The sequence below is a fragment of the Pavona decussata genome, unplaced genomic scaffold (assembly GCF_977016875.1).
Source record: "Pavona decussata unplaced genomic scaffold, jaPavDecu1.1 SCAFFOLD_75, whole genome shotgun sequence".
NCBI classification, from domain to species: Eukaryota; Metazoa; Cnidaria; class Anthozoa; order Scleractinia; family Agariciidae; genus Pavona; species Pavona decussata.
In genome coordinates this window covers 203,428-220,524 of record NW_028145493.1, presented here as the reverse complement: position 1 = coordinate 220,524, position 17,097 = coordinate 203,428, and the positions used below count along the sequence as shown (strand labels likewise).

The window sequence follows — 17,097 nt, the reverse complement described above, 5'->3', positions numbered from 1 at the left end:
AAAATGTGTCTCATTCAAGTTTTTTTTGACGCTCTTTCAAACAGCAACATGTCTGATTGAAAATGGCGACCTACCAAAATCGTCACTTTGCTTTCCTGTCCATATAGGGCTGAGTATTTAACTTTGCGTTTGTCAGACTCAAGTAAAAACATTGAAAATGGAATCAGCATGTAAGAAAACCTTCGTTGGGCTTGTTTTTGTGCCTCCCGTGGGACCAGAGTCATAGAATTGCCCCTGAGGGGGGAAGAGTAGGCCCGCCAACAAAGTGCGCTTCTGGTTAGGTCGCGAATTTCTAACAAAAATGTGTCCCAACCAAGTTTTTTTGGACGCTCTTTCCAACGGCAACATGTCTGATTGAAAATGGCGACCTACCAAAATCGTCACTTTGCTTTCCTGTCCATATAGGGCTGAGTATTTAACTTTGCGTTTGTCAGACTCAAGTAAAAACATTGAAAATGGAATCAGCATGCAAGAAAACTTACTTTGGGCTAGTCTTTGTGCCTCCCGTAAGACCAGAGTCATAGAATTGCCCCTGAGGGGGGAAGAGTAGGCCCGCCAAAAAAGTGCGCTTTTGGTTAGGTCGCGAATTTCTAACAAAAATGTGTCCCAACCAAGTTTTTTTGGACGCTCTTTCCAACGGCAACATTTCTGATTGAAAATGGCGTCCTACCAAAATCGTCACTTTGCTTCCTTGTCCATATAGGGGTTAGTATTTGACTTTGCCTTTTTCAGACTCAAGTAAAAACATTGAAAATGGAATCAGCATGGAAGAAAACTTACTTTGGGCTAGTCTTTGTGCCTCCCGTAAGACCAGAGTCATAGAACTGCCCCTGAGGGAGGTAGGGTAGGCCCGCCAAAAAAGTGTGCTTTCGGTTAGATCGCCAATTTCTAACAAAAATGTGTCCTAACCAATTTTGTTTGGATATTCTTTCTAACGGCAATATTTCTGATTAGAAATGGCGACCTACGAAAATCGTCACTTTGCTTCTCCGTCCATATAGGGGTGAGTATTTGGCTTTGCCTTCGTCAGACTCAAGTAAAACCATTGAAAATGGAATCAGCATGCAAAAAACCTACTTTGGGTTAATTTTTGTGCTTCTCGTGGGACCAGAGTCATAGAACTTCCCCTGAAGGAGGTAGGGTAGACCTGCCAAAAAAGTGCACTTTTGGTTAGGTCACCAATTTGTAACAAAAATGTGTCCCAACCAAGTTTTTTTTGACGCTCTTTTCAACGGCAACATTTCTGATTAAAAATGGCGTCCTACCAAAATCGTCACTTTGCTTCCCCCTTCCATTTAGGGGTAAGTATTTGACTTTGCCTTCGTCAGACTCAAGTAAAAACATTAAAAATGGAATCATGTAATCAGCATGCAAGAAAACCTACTTTGGGCTAGTTTTTGTGCCTCCCGTGGGATCAGAGTCATAGAACTGCCCCTAAAAGGGGTAGGGTAGTTGTGCAGTAGTTGGTATGGTAGTTGGACGCTTTTTGTAAGAGCAACATTTCTGATTAAAAATGGCGACCTACGAAAATCAACACTTTGCTTCCCCGTCCATATAGTGGTAAGTATTTGACTTTGCCGTCGTCAGACTCAAGTAAAAACATTGAAAATGGAATCAGCATGGAAGAAAACCTTCTTTGGGCTAGTTTTTGTGCCTCCCGTGGGACCAGAGTCATAGAATTGCCCCTGAGGGGGGTAAGGTAGGCCCGCCAAAAAAGTGCGCTTTTGGGTAGGTCGCGAATTTCTAACAAAAATGTGTCCCAACCAAGTTTTTTTGGACGCTCTTTTTAACGGCACTTTTTCTGACTGAAAATGGCGACCTACCAAAATCGTCACTTTGCTTCCCCGTCCATATAGGGGTGAGTATTTGACTTTGCCTTCGGCAGACTCAAGGAAAAACATTGAAAATGGAATCAGCATGCAAGAAAACCTACTTTGGGCTAGTTTTTGTGCCTCCCGTGGGACCAGAGTCATAGAACTGCCCCTGAGGGGGGTAGTGTAGGCCCGCCAAAAAAGTGCGCTTTTGGTTAGGTCGCCAATTTCTAACAAAAATGTGTCCCAACCAAGTTTTTTTGGACGCTCTTTCCAACGGCAATATTTCTGATTGAAAATGGCGACCTACCAAAATTGTCACTTTGTTTCTCCGTCCATATAGGGGTAAGTATTTGACTTTGCGTTTGTCAGACTCAAGTAAAAACATTGAAAATGGAATCAGCTTGCAAGAAAACCTTCGTTGGGCTTGTTTTTGTGCATCCCGTGGGCCCAGAGTCATAGAGCTGCCCCTGAGGGGGGTAGGGTAGGCCTGCCCAAAAAGTGCGCTTTTGATTAGGTTGCCAATTTCTAATAAAAATGTGTCTAAACCAAGTTTTCTTGGACGCTTTTTCCAACGGTAACATTTCTGATTTAAAACGGCGACCCACCAAAATCGTCACTTTGCTTCCCCGTTCATAATGAGATGCAAGCCATCTAGAATTTGGAGTTAAGTTAATGTTTATTATTTGGAGTGAAGTGTACTATGCTCTGGTGGTACGTTTCCGCCTAACCAGCCGGGTGGTATCGCAAATATATAGGGAAAGAAGAAAGGACGGGTGATGAACTAATGAGAAGAGAGTAACGTCATGGTCAATCAGCCTCAAACCAGTTTTCTTGAGTGTATATATTAAAAATGCCCACCCACTAGAAAAAAGTAGTTAAACCGGTTTTGTTTACCCTAATTGAGTATTCAAAATGGTGGGTTTGTAAGGAAATACCAAAGAAAGCATTTTTCAGTGAATAAATAACAAACTTTATTGTGAAAAGGCAAAAACGTTTACAATCAAATGCAATCCTCATTAACATTACAAATAGACTTGAATGTTCAGTGATGCCAGTTGTCCGAAAAGGCAAATTGCCTTTGCAGCCTTGGTCTTGGATTGTAGTTGGGCGTTTCCACTTGGGAGAAGTCATCTTCTTTAGGACAATACATTGGAGAGTGTTTTTGAGAAACATCTACAGGTAGTTCATCAGCCCATTGGAAGAATCTGCACATTTCTTTTCTCCTGCAGGTAAGATAGGGTCGAGATGGATTCTTCTGAGATCTTGACACCTTTAATGTCGCAACATCCATGTGTCTGCAATAAGGCAACTGTCCTCCTTCATGTACTTTGTAGTCAGGTATCACACGATCTGTAATACACTGTTGATATGAATGTATACTATCTTCGCGGAAGAAGAAGGGACATAACTTCCAGTCCACACATCGAATGTAGGGTATACCAGAAGCGGGTTTGATTACTTCAAGGTCTTTAGGGAAGAGTCCACAGTTTGAGTATCTCATCTTGAAAAAGTGTTTCTTGAGAGCCGTCAGTTAAAAGTGATGTGCGATGATCACAGTCACAGCTACTTTATAAAGTTTTTAAAAACCGGTTCTTTTAAATACAAAAAAACAGTTTACTACCTGTGAACCTCATCAATTCCGTTGATCATCAAGTCTAACCAGTACCAATAGGTTTGACAAAACTGGTCTGGTTGTAAAATGACTTTGATGATTTTTTCTATTTCTTCTTCCAGACTGATTTCATCGATCCAGTCTTAATCCTCAGGTGCAGTGACATCCAATATGTCTAACAAATCGTGCCAGAGCCGGTATGCATCTGTTCGGTATTTATCCTGAGTATTCAATAAATCCTCTAAACAAATTGTCAGCTTTCTGTTGTCTTGGATAAAGTTGGATCCTTTTTGCTGAATTTCTTTATGTACCAGGAAGGCTAAACAATTCCAGTAGGCTTGCTTTATCCTGTCAACACAGTCATTGTAATGATCTTCAGTGATGTTTGGAACCATTGTGTAGAGTGAATAGCGATGAATGAAGGCACAGTCGGTTACTTCGTTGTATATATTTGCCGAATTAGAAACTGGTTTTTCTAGTTTAGTAAGGCTCCCATTGTCTATTGCTACGTAGTCTTGTCACCACGGGTGTTCTTGCCTTGTAACGACGTTTTCCTGTTTTACGCCTGGAATCTGGTGGTGTATCCATTAGGAGTGTCTGCGCTGATTCTTCAGTTGAAACGGAAGGCGGTGTTTCGGTTCGGATGGGAATTTTTGACCCTTTAGTACTGAGAGGAGTACCCCTCAGTGGTTTAGAGACTTTGGTAGATTTTGTCTCTGGTTTGGGGGTAGACTCCTCAGCAGGTAATGGCTCTGACTTAGGCATCACCACTGTTGGTTTCACCGTCGCTTCAGTTTTCATCTGTTTTGTCATTCCTTGATACCTTTGCAAAAGTTGATCAACAGAAGCACTTTTTACTCTTCAGGTAAAGACGAGTCCATGATCTGCTTCATGTATTGATCTAAACGTGTCAAAGTGGGAAGCTGAGCTGGTGCAGTCAACCGGTGTTCCGTTTCCATACTTTGCAATAAATGTTCAGGTACCATCACCATCTTCTGCACGTGCTTCATTTGAACACTTTTCCTAGCAGCTCGGTAGCAAGAGGAGCAATCAAACTAGCAAGGGCGGACAAGAATCCTCCCTTTTGATTCAACACTGCTTTTTTCCGCTTAAGACTTGGTTTCTTGCGAGTCAAATAGAGGAGCTTTGACTTGTGTGGCTTTAACCGTTTAAATGATGAATTCGGTATTACCATGTTCCCTTTAAGGAGGTTTAGAGCAATTTCACCAATGGCTTCCATTTGCCCTTTGTTCGCATGTGCTATCATGTCTTTCCGCTGTTTTCCATTACTCTTGAAACAAGTACAAAGAAAGGGTAAATGTTGTCGGACTCTTGACTGTTTGGATACTCTCACGCGCTTTCTATTAACCCCTGGTACCAGAGCGTAACACCATATTGCCACCACGTCGATTTTTTCTTGTCCCTTTTGCTGTGCGACGTGACCTGCAGGAAGTCACCACGTTAACTGAAATCCACCGGTAGTGGTTCCTCTGTTTTATGACATTTCTTGTCTACGTAAATCACGGGATAAGAATGTGACGTTGGCAATATCCTTGTCCGTACCCGTTGAATATTTCGTGTACAAGGATGTAAGTCCAAGACAAGATAACCGAATGGGTTTGACGTCGCATCTTGAAAGCTTTCCCATACGTAAGGCACATTTCCTGCAAATGCCTGCTGAGGCAATGTTCGAAAACCCAGCGTATCGCTAGGGTTGTTAAAAGCAATGATGTAGTGGGCATTCAGAGAGATACTCCGCGAAAACTTTCCAGCTGGAAAAAGATTCCGGGTCAAATAAATGCAGGTTACATCACAGTGATGAGACACCTTAGTAAACAGATCGAGAATACGTTCGTCATCGCTGCAATTTCTCATTAAGTCATCCAGTACGAGTATTCCTGGTCGGCAGTTTGCTGGAAATAAACAAGGAATATCTTCGGGAATACCCTCTACAAATGTCACTTGAACTGTCATGTTCGTAAAACATTCCTCCCATTGTCCATAGCAATATACAATTTTACGAATAGGCCGTTCAAATAAAGAATCCGTTTGTTCTAGTAACTGTTTTGTAAACGTCGTCTTTCCACACTGACTTGGCCCTGCTATCATAATACTGCTTGGACATTTGAATTGGGACATCTTCTCGCAATGAGAAGTAGCAACGTTATGATAACTTGTTGATCGATGTTCCTTTTTAAAGTGATATATCAAAGACGCGCACACATCATTCATTTTAACAGCAACAAAACTTTATTTATTTATTTATTTATTTATTTATTTATTTATTACGCCAACATTTGAAAGATTTACAAGCTTGCTTCTCAAATTGTGAGACGTTTTCATTCCTAACATTCGTTAATGACTGAATGTAGGTGTGTACAAATTCTGCTACTTGTGAATCGTTCCATTGTGAATCATATCGCAGAAATTTATTTTGAATAGTGTTTAAATCCACATTTCGTGCTCGACGAAGTAAGTAAAACAGGCAATAATCTCCACACACATCTGAGGTTAAGCCTTGCATCGGTTTGTCATTGTAATATGTTGTTTCCCTCAGTACGTATCCATCCATACCATAGCTCTCAGGAGGAAATCCATAGCTGTCAAAGAATTCGCTTTCTTGAGGCGATACAAAGTACATCGCAATCCAATGCGTTCCAGGTTGATCATGAGGATCTGTATTTGCAATCATTGGTGAAGGATACGTATCGACGATTGGTAACTTGTCACTTGGAAATACTCCTTTCATGACAGGTGCTAGGACAGGATCGTGTATTGAGGCTTGCCATAATTCTCAAGTGGTATGCATCTTCAAGCACCTTGAGACAGATCGTATACCACGCGTCTATTACGGTCAATCTCCAAATGATTTTGGAATTCTGCGTATACGATTAAATTCAAAACTTCTGGTGTCGGGCTTCCAAATTTCAGATACAAATTGACGTTACCGCTGCGATAGGGAATCAGGTGGTCTGGGTGGCCACTACCCGCAGGAGTCGTATCCAAGCGGAATAAGCCGTATCCACCTTCCCAACCTCTCTGTCAATATCAATACCATGACCACAGTTCATTTCACTACTGCCTGAGAAGAGTGTATTGTACCCATCGATTCTCTTTCCTCCTGCCAAATCTATCACTGAATAAGGGATTTCTTCACCATTGACCGTCAGTCGTACTGCATTCATAGTCGAGTTGGAAGATGGGGTTCCAATGCACCCCTATGATATATTTTTCTAACTTACATTTTTGTAATCCTTAAGATGTCTAGTAAACGAATTTGTATGTTCCCATCTCGAAATATTGTCCCAAGGCCTCGTTTTGGTGACCTACTTGGCGGCCATCTTGGATTTATGACGAAAGTCTATAATCGACAATCACTTTTGAATTGGATGTCAAAAGAGGCAAATAACCCTTACTTCAGAATAATTTTGCAATAACGAATAAATTGAAAGTTTAATTTGACAAGTTGGATACATTTCAACTGAAAAAATATGACAAAGCTAGTGTAATTAACGATCAGAATTGTGACGACCGCTTTTCTTTCGAAGAAGGGCGCGCGGAAACGACAGTTACAAAGGCCAAAAGTCTAACATAATCCGTATCGGCTCTGTTTATTTTAAGTCACTAACTGAGATCAGGCGATCACCGAAAGGCAGAAAATCAACAAACATACATACAGCTTGAGGTAGTCCTACTGTTGAACCGCATACAAGACCGTCAAAGACTGTAAGGCTACTAATCTGCACGGGTTGCGTGAGAAATTACTGTCGCTTCGAGCGAAGCTCAAACCAAGTCAAGACGTTCAGCGACGTCTCAGCTCCACGTGGAGCTTTAACAGTCCCGTATGAAAAGACGTCATGACACGTGATGTGTCTCGTTGCGTAACGCAATGCCTAAACGGTTGAGAGGCCGTTACAAGAATCTTGCAAAATGTTAGTTATACTTCTAAATATTGGTCTCAATGTAAAATGCAACGTCTCTTTTTTTAATTTTTCAAGATTCAATCCTTACAATGCCCGGTTAAAGGATTCTCATGAATTCCAGCTAGGAATCTGAGCAAAAACAAAAAACATTTTCCCAAGTCACAATCACCCAATAGCAACAAAACTATTACACTAATATTTCCCTCGCGACAGACCGAGCAGCACAGGAACGATTAATTTTGCCAGTGTTTAAATGTAGCTACTCATCATCACTAAGAATCTCTTCATAATCAATCTCTTGTCCGTGTTCCTGTTCTCCAACCTCCACCGCCTCCTCGGCAGTCTTCTCTAGCAAGTCGACGAGGGAAGGGGGAAGTACAGAACCGCATGACCACACAGGCTCTAAGATACCTTCCTCGGTCTTCTCCCAGCCCTGGCCAGGATCGTAGGGCTTTGGACGCCAGAAGATCGCCTGATGAGCTCGTTTGTAGTTGGCAAGGCGGTAGTTCACTCTCCCAATGTGTGGGACAAGGCTGTCTCTGCAAGGTGGAAGCCGCCGGGAGCGATCCACTTTAGATTTGGTTGTCAGTTCCTCGTTCTCCCCAACCATCCAACCTAGTAAGTAGTTTCAACCTGAGATGTAAATTACCTTGAGTACTTTGGCCCATCATATGCAAAGAAGAGGTCAGCCATATCTCCGTTACACTTGTGGAAAAGGGGCAAGTTGTTGGTCTTCATAGAATACTGCAACATAAGTATCAGACGTGTATGTTCTATCACACTCAGCCAGAATGTGGCTGTCTTTCCAAGGTGACCGTTGCGCACCTGGTTTTCATAGGACGTGTACCTCTCCAGGATGGTGAGCGTAGAGGGGTCCTGTAATGTGAGGTCGAGGTTTTGTCGATTACAGGTCTGTACTAGATTAAGCAGTGCCAAAGGGTTGTAGATCTCGACATTCTCCTCCTCAGCAAATCTCTCAAATAATAACTGTTGCATGGCCTCACTGACTGTTTTAAGGCAGAACAGGGCTTTAGCGTATGCCTTTCCCTTCAACACGCTACTCAAGCAACCAGTGGTGACGAGCTCAGCCTCAATTAATATCTCAGAGTAGCCTGACCATCTGCATTTGTTACCTGTCACCATGCCCATATAATCCATTCCTGTGTAGAATGGCCCTGGAATGGCAACATGCTTTTTGTACTCCTCTGGAAATTTCCATATCAGGGGAAGAGCCTTCATGCAGCCACCAAGGTCGAAGGTGTTCAGCACATAAGCCTGACCGACCTCCATGGTGGCTTCCTCTGACCGCCTCAGCAGCTCCTTAATCACTGAGAACTCTGTAAAGGGCTGGTTGATGGGAGTGAAATAGTCAATGGTTGACTTTCAAGTGGGCTTGACGCCAGTAGCTGAGATGAAGCCACCAAACCCTGGGAAAAGTTGCTTCTCTCCACTGCTCCCCACTTCCCGTGAAAGTGACTAGACATGATACTCTTGGATGCACTTTGAATAAACTTCACTCGACTGTAGATATGGATAGGGGCTAGGGTCTCGGGTGTATCTACTTTCAGGGAGCGCGTCGTGCTCCGTTTGTAGATAGGGAGTGTGCGGTCTTTATTGCTGACACCAAAACCGGGTTTTACCTCCTGTATCATGATCCCACCGGTACTATTCACCACATTTGAGCCATGGATGTTTGTGGTTATTTTGTTCATATTATCCCACTCAAGATGAAACACTTCGTTGCTCTCACCGGTTATAATCTGAGGGGTGAGGGAAGTGGAAACCTCATCGAGGGCCTTGGCCAGTGCAGTTTCAGGTTCCAAGCTGAAGTCATAGGTCTCACAGTCACCCAGCCTACTGCGTATGGTGGTAAGTTGTTTGCTGCGATATAGGTGTCGTACAGTGGTACGTAGGAGGATGTGTTTTGACAGCTTCCACTCTCCCCTCGTTACAGCACGGCAGATGTCCTGAAAGAGCAAAAAGAGTGACTAGCATGATATAAAACTAGCACAAACTACTAATGGCTGTGCACATAATGGAGGAGGAATATGTTATACCTGGCCTATAGAGAGGACAATGCGACCAGTCTTCTCACACTTCTCCACATCTGCATCACCAGAGATGACGTAGTTCAGGAACTTCACAAGGTCGGAAGGGAGAAGTTCGTCTGATGACCTGACTTACAGATCGTCAGCTGAATGAGGCCACGGAAGTGGGTTCGACTCTTTAAATGCCTGCTGGATTGAACTACGAAGGAGCAGAGCAACATCCTCATACTTTTCTTTGGACCCTAGCTTATACGCGTAGGCTACCGCATCTGCAACGGAGATGCTAGCACTATAGACCAGGTTATAGGTGATACAACCTTTGTCACCTGGAGTGACCTTGGCAAAGGCAATCAATTCATGAATATCATGGTTCTCAAGTCGTGCTTTCAACTTCTCACTTCTGTACGCTGGATTGGTGAAGCCATTTTTCTCTAACTCTTGAATGTAGAGATGACGCAGAGATGCGAGTAACACGACTTTGTTCTGCCAAATAACACAGTCTTGAATGAAATCAAGCACAATAGTGAATGCCTTCAGATGCGCATGTGCCTTATAATCCTGATCTGTATCCGTTTTGTCACAGTTAGTGGCTCGGGCTGTAGCACGCTGGTAATTGATGTACTTCAGATTAAATGATTTGCGACAGGACGGGTGAAACTGGGCCTCTCTCGCAAACAGGTCTTCGCCTTGCACCTTGCGATGTAGACGGCTATTACCTAGTTGAAGGGCTTGAGGCTCAATCAAATGTTTCCAAAGAGGCTCCTTTAGAGCTCCGTCCTCAGTCTTGAAAATTGGAAACTTAATGCATCACTCTGTTTTTCCGGACAATTTCAGTTCAAGCTTTTCACAGAAAATGCACTCTGGAGGAAACAGCCGAATGGCAGACGACGATGATGATTTACGGGGAGAGCGTATTGTCGAGGCTGTATCATTAGGTGTTACGCTACACTTCAATCGATCCTGGTTTTTAGTAAACTTTTGGTAACAGCCTCGGTGATAGCGGCAATCGCTTCTAAATTTGCACCGGTAAGAGTATCTGGAATCTGGTTACAGACATCTTCCATACAATTGGGTGAATCTCGAGGTTCCATGAGTCGCCTGTGACGAATATTATGCAGCTGAGACAGCTTTTCAGTGGCAGATCCCTTGACATTACTGAGTGGTGTGAAATCGCCATGCTGAATTCCACTCACATGTAAATTACAGCGAACAACGGGATACTTCCGAAGAACTCCTTGTCCATTAGCGTTATCGCTTTTGCGTTTCATCTTAGTTAAAGTCTAACACTGTTTCATTGAACGATATTCAAGTGATTTACATCCTTACATACCTACGCACGCCACCATGTTGGATTTAATGACAGCGACTGCGCGTGTCCCGGTTCTGTAGTCACCATGCCCCATTGCGTGCGCTCTAAATTTGCCGGGGATGCCTGACAGCTTTTGTAATCTTTCTTAAAGAATTTTAGAAAATCTAGAGGAATTTTTTTTGGAAAATGACCGCAAATTTCTTCAAAGCGTCCTTATAAACTGCAACAATTATGACTTTACATCATTTTATTTAATATCGAAATGGCATTAGATGTTAACTGTAAATTTGAAATCCAAGATGGCCGCCAAGATGGCCGCCAAGAACGCCGCAAAAACGAGGTCCTGGGACAATATTTCGAGATGGGAACATACAAATTCGTTTAATAGACATCTTGAGGATTACAAAAATGTAAGTTAGAAAAATATATCATAGGGGTGCATGGGAACCCCATCTTCCTACTAGACTATCACGTCAAACAGTTGGAAGTTAAAAGGATTTCTTGCCAGGCTACCGTTGTAAGCATCATTTCACACCATTCCAAATATGATGCATTGAGGAATAAGTCCGTTGAAGAGATCCGTCTCGGTATGATTCAGCACACCCCTGGGGATAATCCTCGCGTGTGTTGGGGTCCTTGTCAGCGTGTAGATAGCAGGTAGAGCTTTTTGTCCAGACCGTCCTTGCATGATACTAACATGCTCTAGTTTGGTACTGTCAGCTACGCGTACTGTGCGGACTCTGAGAGTACTTGACATTATCGTTATCTTGCAATCATTCGCCTCTTCCCCACTCATGAGAACAGATTCATCGCTGTTTAGATCAATCTTGATTTTGATTTCTATGTTGTCCCGCAGCAGCTTATTGGTGTTGAACAGATCACACAGGGGTACACCAACCAGCCCTACTTCAGTACTAGCATTGGTAAATGTACCCCTCTTCTTGAGCCCCCAATTATTGTCAGAAGTGTTGTCTACTACATCCATATGTCCTGCTGTGTCTTTGTAGTAGAATGCTTTTGTTAGGTAAGATTTCTTTGCCTGTTCAGTAAAATTAAGCAAGGTCTTGATGTGGGCATTGTACGCTTGCGTGTCGGACTGTTCTGTGACAAGTGTTTCGTTCAACTTGATGGTAAACTGTTTGATGAGCGAATGAAGCGCGTTGTTGATCAAAGTATACTTCTTTCCACCGCCTGTATCCCCTCCATTTCGCTTGGTAATCTTCACCACCAATTGCAGTTCTGTTTTGTTGATGTCAATGTAATCAGATAGAGGCTTGATGACAAACTCGATAGGGTTGGTTCCACTTTGAACTGGTTCATAAACCACCCATTTACTTTTGAGAATGGAAACATCTGTGACGGGTACTTGAAATAACTGTAAGCTCGAATTTTCACCGGGGGCAGAGAGAGGGTGAGCTGAGGCCATCTTTAGTCGAAAATGGTCTTGAACTTTGAAGGTGATGTTCTCCGTTTCTTGGTCTCTCTTGAACTGGCAGGAGTCGCTGTTCGTTTGCGCTTAAGTAGCCTTCCCCCACGACCTTGTTGCGTAAGGTCCTGAAAAGCACCTGTCAGAAACTGTTTACCGGCAGTCTTTGCCCTCGCTTTCGCTGCTTTCTTCAAAGACTGACCATTGATGACATCTTTTGCAATTTGCATTCCTGTATCCACTCCTGTATTGAGTAAACGCTTTCGTACTTTCTTGGCAGCTGTCTTGAGAAAGGGCGTGGCTGTACGGAAGAGGGAACGAGATATTCCTCCTAATCCATTACCTCCTTGACCATAAGGATGTGTCCCTCCAAAGACACTTATGTCCCCTTTCCCTGGTTGGAAAAAGGGGATGACTTGTTGTTGGTAAGGGTAAACTTGATGACTCATAGGTAGAAACATCTTAGAGAATTGCGCGACGCCGAAAATGAAGTGTTACTCGTACAGTGCCAAACGCAAATGGTACCAGATGGCCAGTGTCACTTCTTATATTGATCTCCACGGAAGAAAATACAGATGTACGGAGTCGATGGTAAGTGGAAGTCTTTATTTCCTCTGTCATCATCTCCCCAGGTTGACCACGAGGTACTATGGTTCGAGGTATATTCGCTTGTACATCCCCCACTACAAGGGACCCTATTAGGTCATAGTAGATGTACATAGTCTGAAATGAATGTCTGCTTAACATACCCCAGACCAAGTCATCGTCTCGCCGCACAGTGTTGGTAGTAGCGGTAAGTGTCACACTCTGATTCTTATTCAGTTGGACAACGGTAGGAAGACTGATCTGATAAAGAGCCGGTACCCGATCATGATGGTTCAAGTAGCCTAATGCCTGAGCTAAATTCTTGGGCAACGTTACTTGAAATGTTGGAGGTAACTTGAATTCGTAGTAATGTTAAGCTTTGGAGCAAATGTAGAAACAGTCACTTCCACCGATGCGCTTGATCCTTTTTCCACTTTTCAGATAAATATCTGGAAATGCACTCTGGAGTCCTGTCACCATACCATTGACCAAGTCATCAACTGTTCGATAAATGCCACTTAGTAGATAGATGGGTAGGGTCCATGGTGAATCGCTGTTACAGCTTAACAGGTAAGACAGTTGCTGACTTTGCACATTTTCCCAAGTATGTGGGTAAATGATGTGTGTCATTGCCACTTCCCAGTCTTCACTTAAGTGCTGTTGATTAAGAAGTTGCATCTTAAACTTGGCAGGTTTGTTTTCAGGGTACTGAGCTGTGCTTGCGTCACTGGTTACAACGATGTAAAATCTGTTACTCATCTTGTACGCCGTCTAAAGTGAAGTGTCACGTTTACGATACCACCTTGGAATGAAAGCAGCTTTCCACAACCACTTGTTAAGTAGATTTCAACGGTCTGAAATGTTTTGGTTCCTAAAGGAAAATAACTGATGTGCATCGCTTCTTCCATTAACATGTCGCGAAATCCACCGTGTGGTACCATTTCATATAGCAAATGCAACTGTTTTTCACCAACTTGATGTGGCTCTATGAGATTGTTTTGCACTTGCACTACTCTGTGTGTGCAGTGACATAAAGAAACGGTTAAAGGAATTAAGAATGTCCTGGGAAATGTGAATGAATAACGAAGCGATAACGCACACCATTCATAACCATAAGTAGGAATCTGTCCAAGGGTAGAATAGATCTTCAATGCAAACATGGTGCTTTCTCGGACTTTGTTTTCTTGGGTTATCCAACCAAGAGATTGAGCCACATGCTTGGCCACGAACATCCATTCCTCTTGAGTTGTAAAGGTAACGTTCCATTCATCATCCACGGCAATGTGAAGGCTTTGTCTTTGCACGCATTGCAGCATGCCTTCTATCACGTCCAGTGCTGAACGATATCGCCCCACAGGTAGAGTTATCCGCTTTACTTCTTGGGTACCAGATCGTCGGAGCATGAAATGTGGATGATTGCATTCGTGGGGGACTTCAAACCACGAGAATGGGTAGATTACATTATGAAGTCCAACTTCCCAATCCTCTTCATCTTTTAAACGGATTTGTCGAGGTAACGCTACACGATAGTATGACGTTGAGTTGGTTGGGAAAAAGTTCGCGTTGGCATTGCTATTAAGCATCACATAAAAATCATCATCTTGAATCATTTTTGCTGCAGAGAAATTAACTGTTTACATGGAATCCAGCTATCGTATTTCTTTGGCCAACCTTTCCAATGCACCAAAACTTCTTTGTTGACGCCTTTTCCTCGACGTTTCAAAATTTTTGCAATGCAAAACAGATGATCTGAACGTTCGGTCACTTTCTGTAACTAAGCCTCGTAAAATGTTCCTCTAATCAGCTCACCGTCTGCCTCCTTCAAACGATACACGGGTGGGTTTCGTGGCAGTCTCCGTGCGACCGTAAATGATTCCTCTGTCCAAGACGGAAAGTATCCTTTCTGAAAGACACGTTTGTACTTACTGATCTTGACTTGGTCTCCCACCTTGAATTTATATTTTATGATCGAGGCCTGTTTACCATACAAGGTTCTCCACACGTCTTGAGCATTAAAAACTGTCACATCTGCGGGTTTCATTTTTATACTATGATGTATGCTCTGATTGTAGTTCTCATTCACCAAATTGTCTAACTTGTATGAGCTGCTCATAGAAAATAACCGCCATAGAAGATGTTTCAAGGTTCTGTTGAATCGTTCAACTACTTGAGAAATGTTTGAAAGCTACGGTTCATGAATTCCGTCCCTGCATCTGTCTGCAACCTTTCCGGCTTACGTCCTTTCTTAAATATGCTTGTAAAGGCCGCTACCAAAGCCGAAGCAGACTTAGATCTCAATGGAACCATCCACGCATACTTGGATAGGACATCAATGCAAGTTAACAAGTATTTGTGACCACGATTCCAGCGACTCAAATTCTAAAGGTCTGCCAGATCCGGTTGCCACTGTTCATCCAAACCGTTGACAAATACTCTACTGCGACAAAATCGTTTTCGTTCTGGTTTGTGGAGAGTGTAGCCAGGTTGTTGCTGCAACCACTGAACAACTTGCAAGCAGGTTAGTCCATACTGACGTGCGGCTCGATACAGCTTTTGTACTCCACCTAATGCGGAAGGGCGATCAATTTTAAAGCCACGGTAGGAGTTGAACTTGCACAAAGACGACTTGTAGCACTGCCCATGGTTGTCTTACGAATGACCAATGCAACTTGTTAAGTCCGCCTTTTATCCTTTTCCATAACATTAGCCAAGGAGCCTTTATTATCTGTCGAATCATCCACCAGGGAGTAGGATAATGCGATGAACACGTATCACATAACATTAGGTGAAATGCATATTGTTCTCTCAGAGGTGCGTTGCTTCGAGCCATATCAGCATAAATGCCCAGCAGCCTACCCCAGTGCATGGCTCCTATTTCTTTCAAAACATCCAACCAATGGTGAGAGGAAACGGTTGGCAAAGAGGTACGTTGTACAAGTGTTTGAGCGCAGCCACGCACCAGGAAAAAATGCAGTCTGTTCATGTTCACTGTTCAATGTGTAATGAGCTGTAGATGGCCTCCAAACCTCCCCTTATAGCCATCCCTATCCTCCACAGCGTCACCATTTCAGATTGCAGGCTTAAGTATGGAACGGTAGAGTCAGCAATAACCATATGGTAATGTTGTAATACCGTGAATAACTCGTTTGTCATATTCAAGTTTGTACCTCTTCTGTAAGTTTACTGTATGTATTGTCTTTGTTTTTGCATCTTGTTTAATGAAGTGTGGATTCTCCAGATAGATGGGTTCTCCATTTGGATTGCAGACTTGACCACACATGGTTTCAAAGTTGAGCTTCTGTAATCCACGAAAATTGAGGGTGAATCCTCTGACCTTACAGACTGTTTTCCCATTCTTTGTTTGGTAGGCATAATTCTTTGGGCCCCCGGAGACAAAGGTTGTGATATAATCATCATCGTTCAGTTCATTCGTTAACTCTCCGAGATAGTCCCCAAGGGCTGGCATCCAATCATCTGGTTGGCTAGTAAAGATGACAGAATCTGTGTCAAAGTACCGGACTCTTGTTTGTAGACGTTCAAGGACAGTATAGAGCTTCAGCCTGGAATGGGCAGTTGTAAAAGCAGCAATGACAACATTGGTATCAGACATGGGAACAAATCCATCCCCTTGTGTGTAGTACACCTCTACACACTCATCGTTGACGAATTGAATGTTTTTCACTTGGGTTGACTGACACGTGAGGAGCTGGAAGTAACGTTCTGGACCTTTGACAAGCTCCGCCTGTGGCATATTGTCGCGTTGGCCAAATTTTCCCCAGAAGGAATTCAACATTAATTTAGCCAGTGAACGCAGTCCAGGGTTTTTCTTGATCTTTTCATAGTTCAACTTTATCCCTTCTTTTTGATCATACTCTCTGATGTACTGACTCTTTTGAGCTTCTGTCTGACACCAGAAGGGCCATCCGCTCGCCTCTTGTTTGATTTTGAGGAAGGTATCGATGTACCCTGTAAAAAGCTCGGACGATCTCTGAAGGAAATGCCACACCTCTATCATTCGAACCACGCGGTATCCCAGCTCAAACGCTTTATCAATCTCAATGGAACACCAGGTTCCAGACAGCATACGTTCTTCATCTGCATGTTCACAGGGTGTCTGTTATAGGCTCTCAGCACATGTTCTGCAGAGAGAGAACATCAGTTTTCCATTGGCACGGTAGGGTAACACTGGATGGAACAGGAAGGAGGGTGGGAGAATCTCACACTTAATCATACCAAAGAACTCGGTAGCAGAACGGTTGACGAGAGCTTTGCTTGTGAGAATTTCTGAATGACCAGTCGTGACTTCACAATATTTGTTTGTCCAAGGATACAATGAGGTGAAGTCAACATAATGGATCTTCTCATCCTCAGAAATTTCTT

At 43.1% G+C, this 17,097-nt stretch overlaps 1 protein-coding gene and 2 pseudogenes across 1 annotated transcript; all 3 read right to left on the bottom strand.

Moving 5' to 3' along the window:
• Positions 1-7,994: 7,994 nt before the first annotated feature.
• On the bottom strand, positions 7,995-10,665 carry LOC146476662 (uncharacterized; annotated as a pseudogene).
• Positions 10,666-11,193: 528 nt separating this feature from the next.
• LOC146476661 (uncharacterized protein F54H12.2-like) lies at positions 11,194-12,406 on the bottom strand. The gene has a single exon (XM_085114249.1). It carries the CDS (start codon positions 12,130-12,132, stop codon positions 11,236-11,238), a length of 897 nt encoding a protein of 298 aa, XP_084970375.1. The 5' UTR covers positions 12,133-12,406; the 3' UTR covers positions 11,194-11,235.
• A 188-nt stretch (positions 12,407-12,594) lies between these two features.
• LOC146476660 (uncharacterized) lies at positions 12,595-13,561 on the bottom strand (annotated as a pseudogene).
• Positions 13,562-17,097: the final 3,536 nt, after the last annotated feature.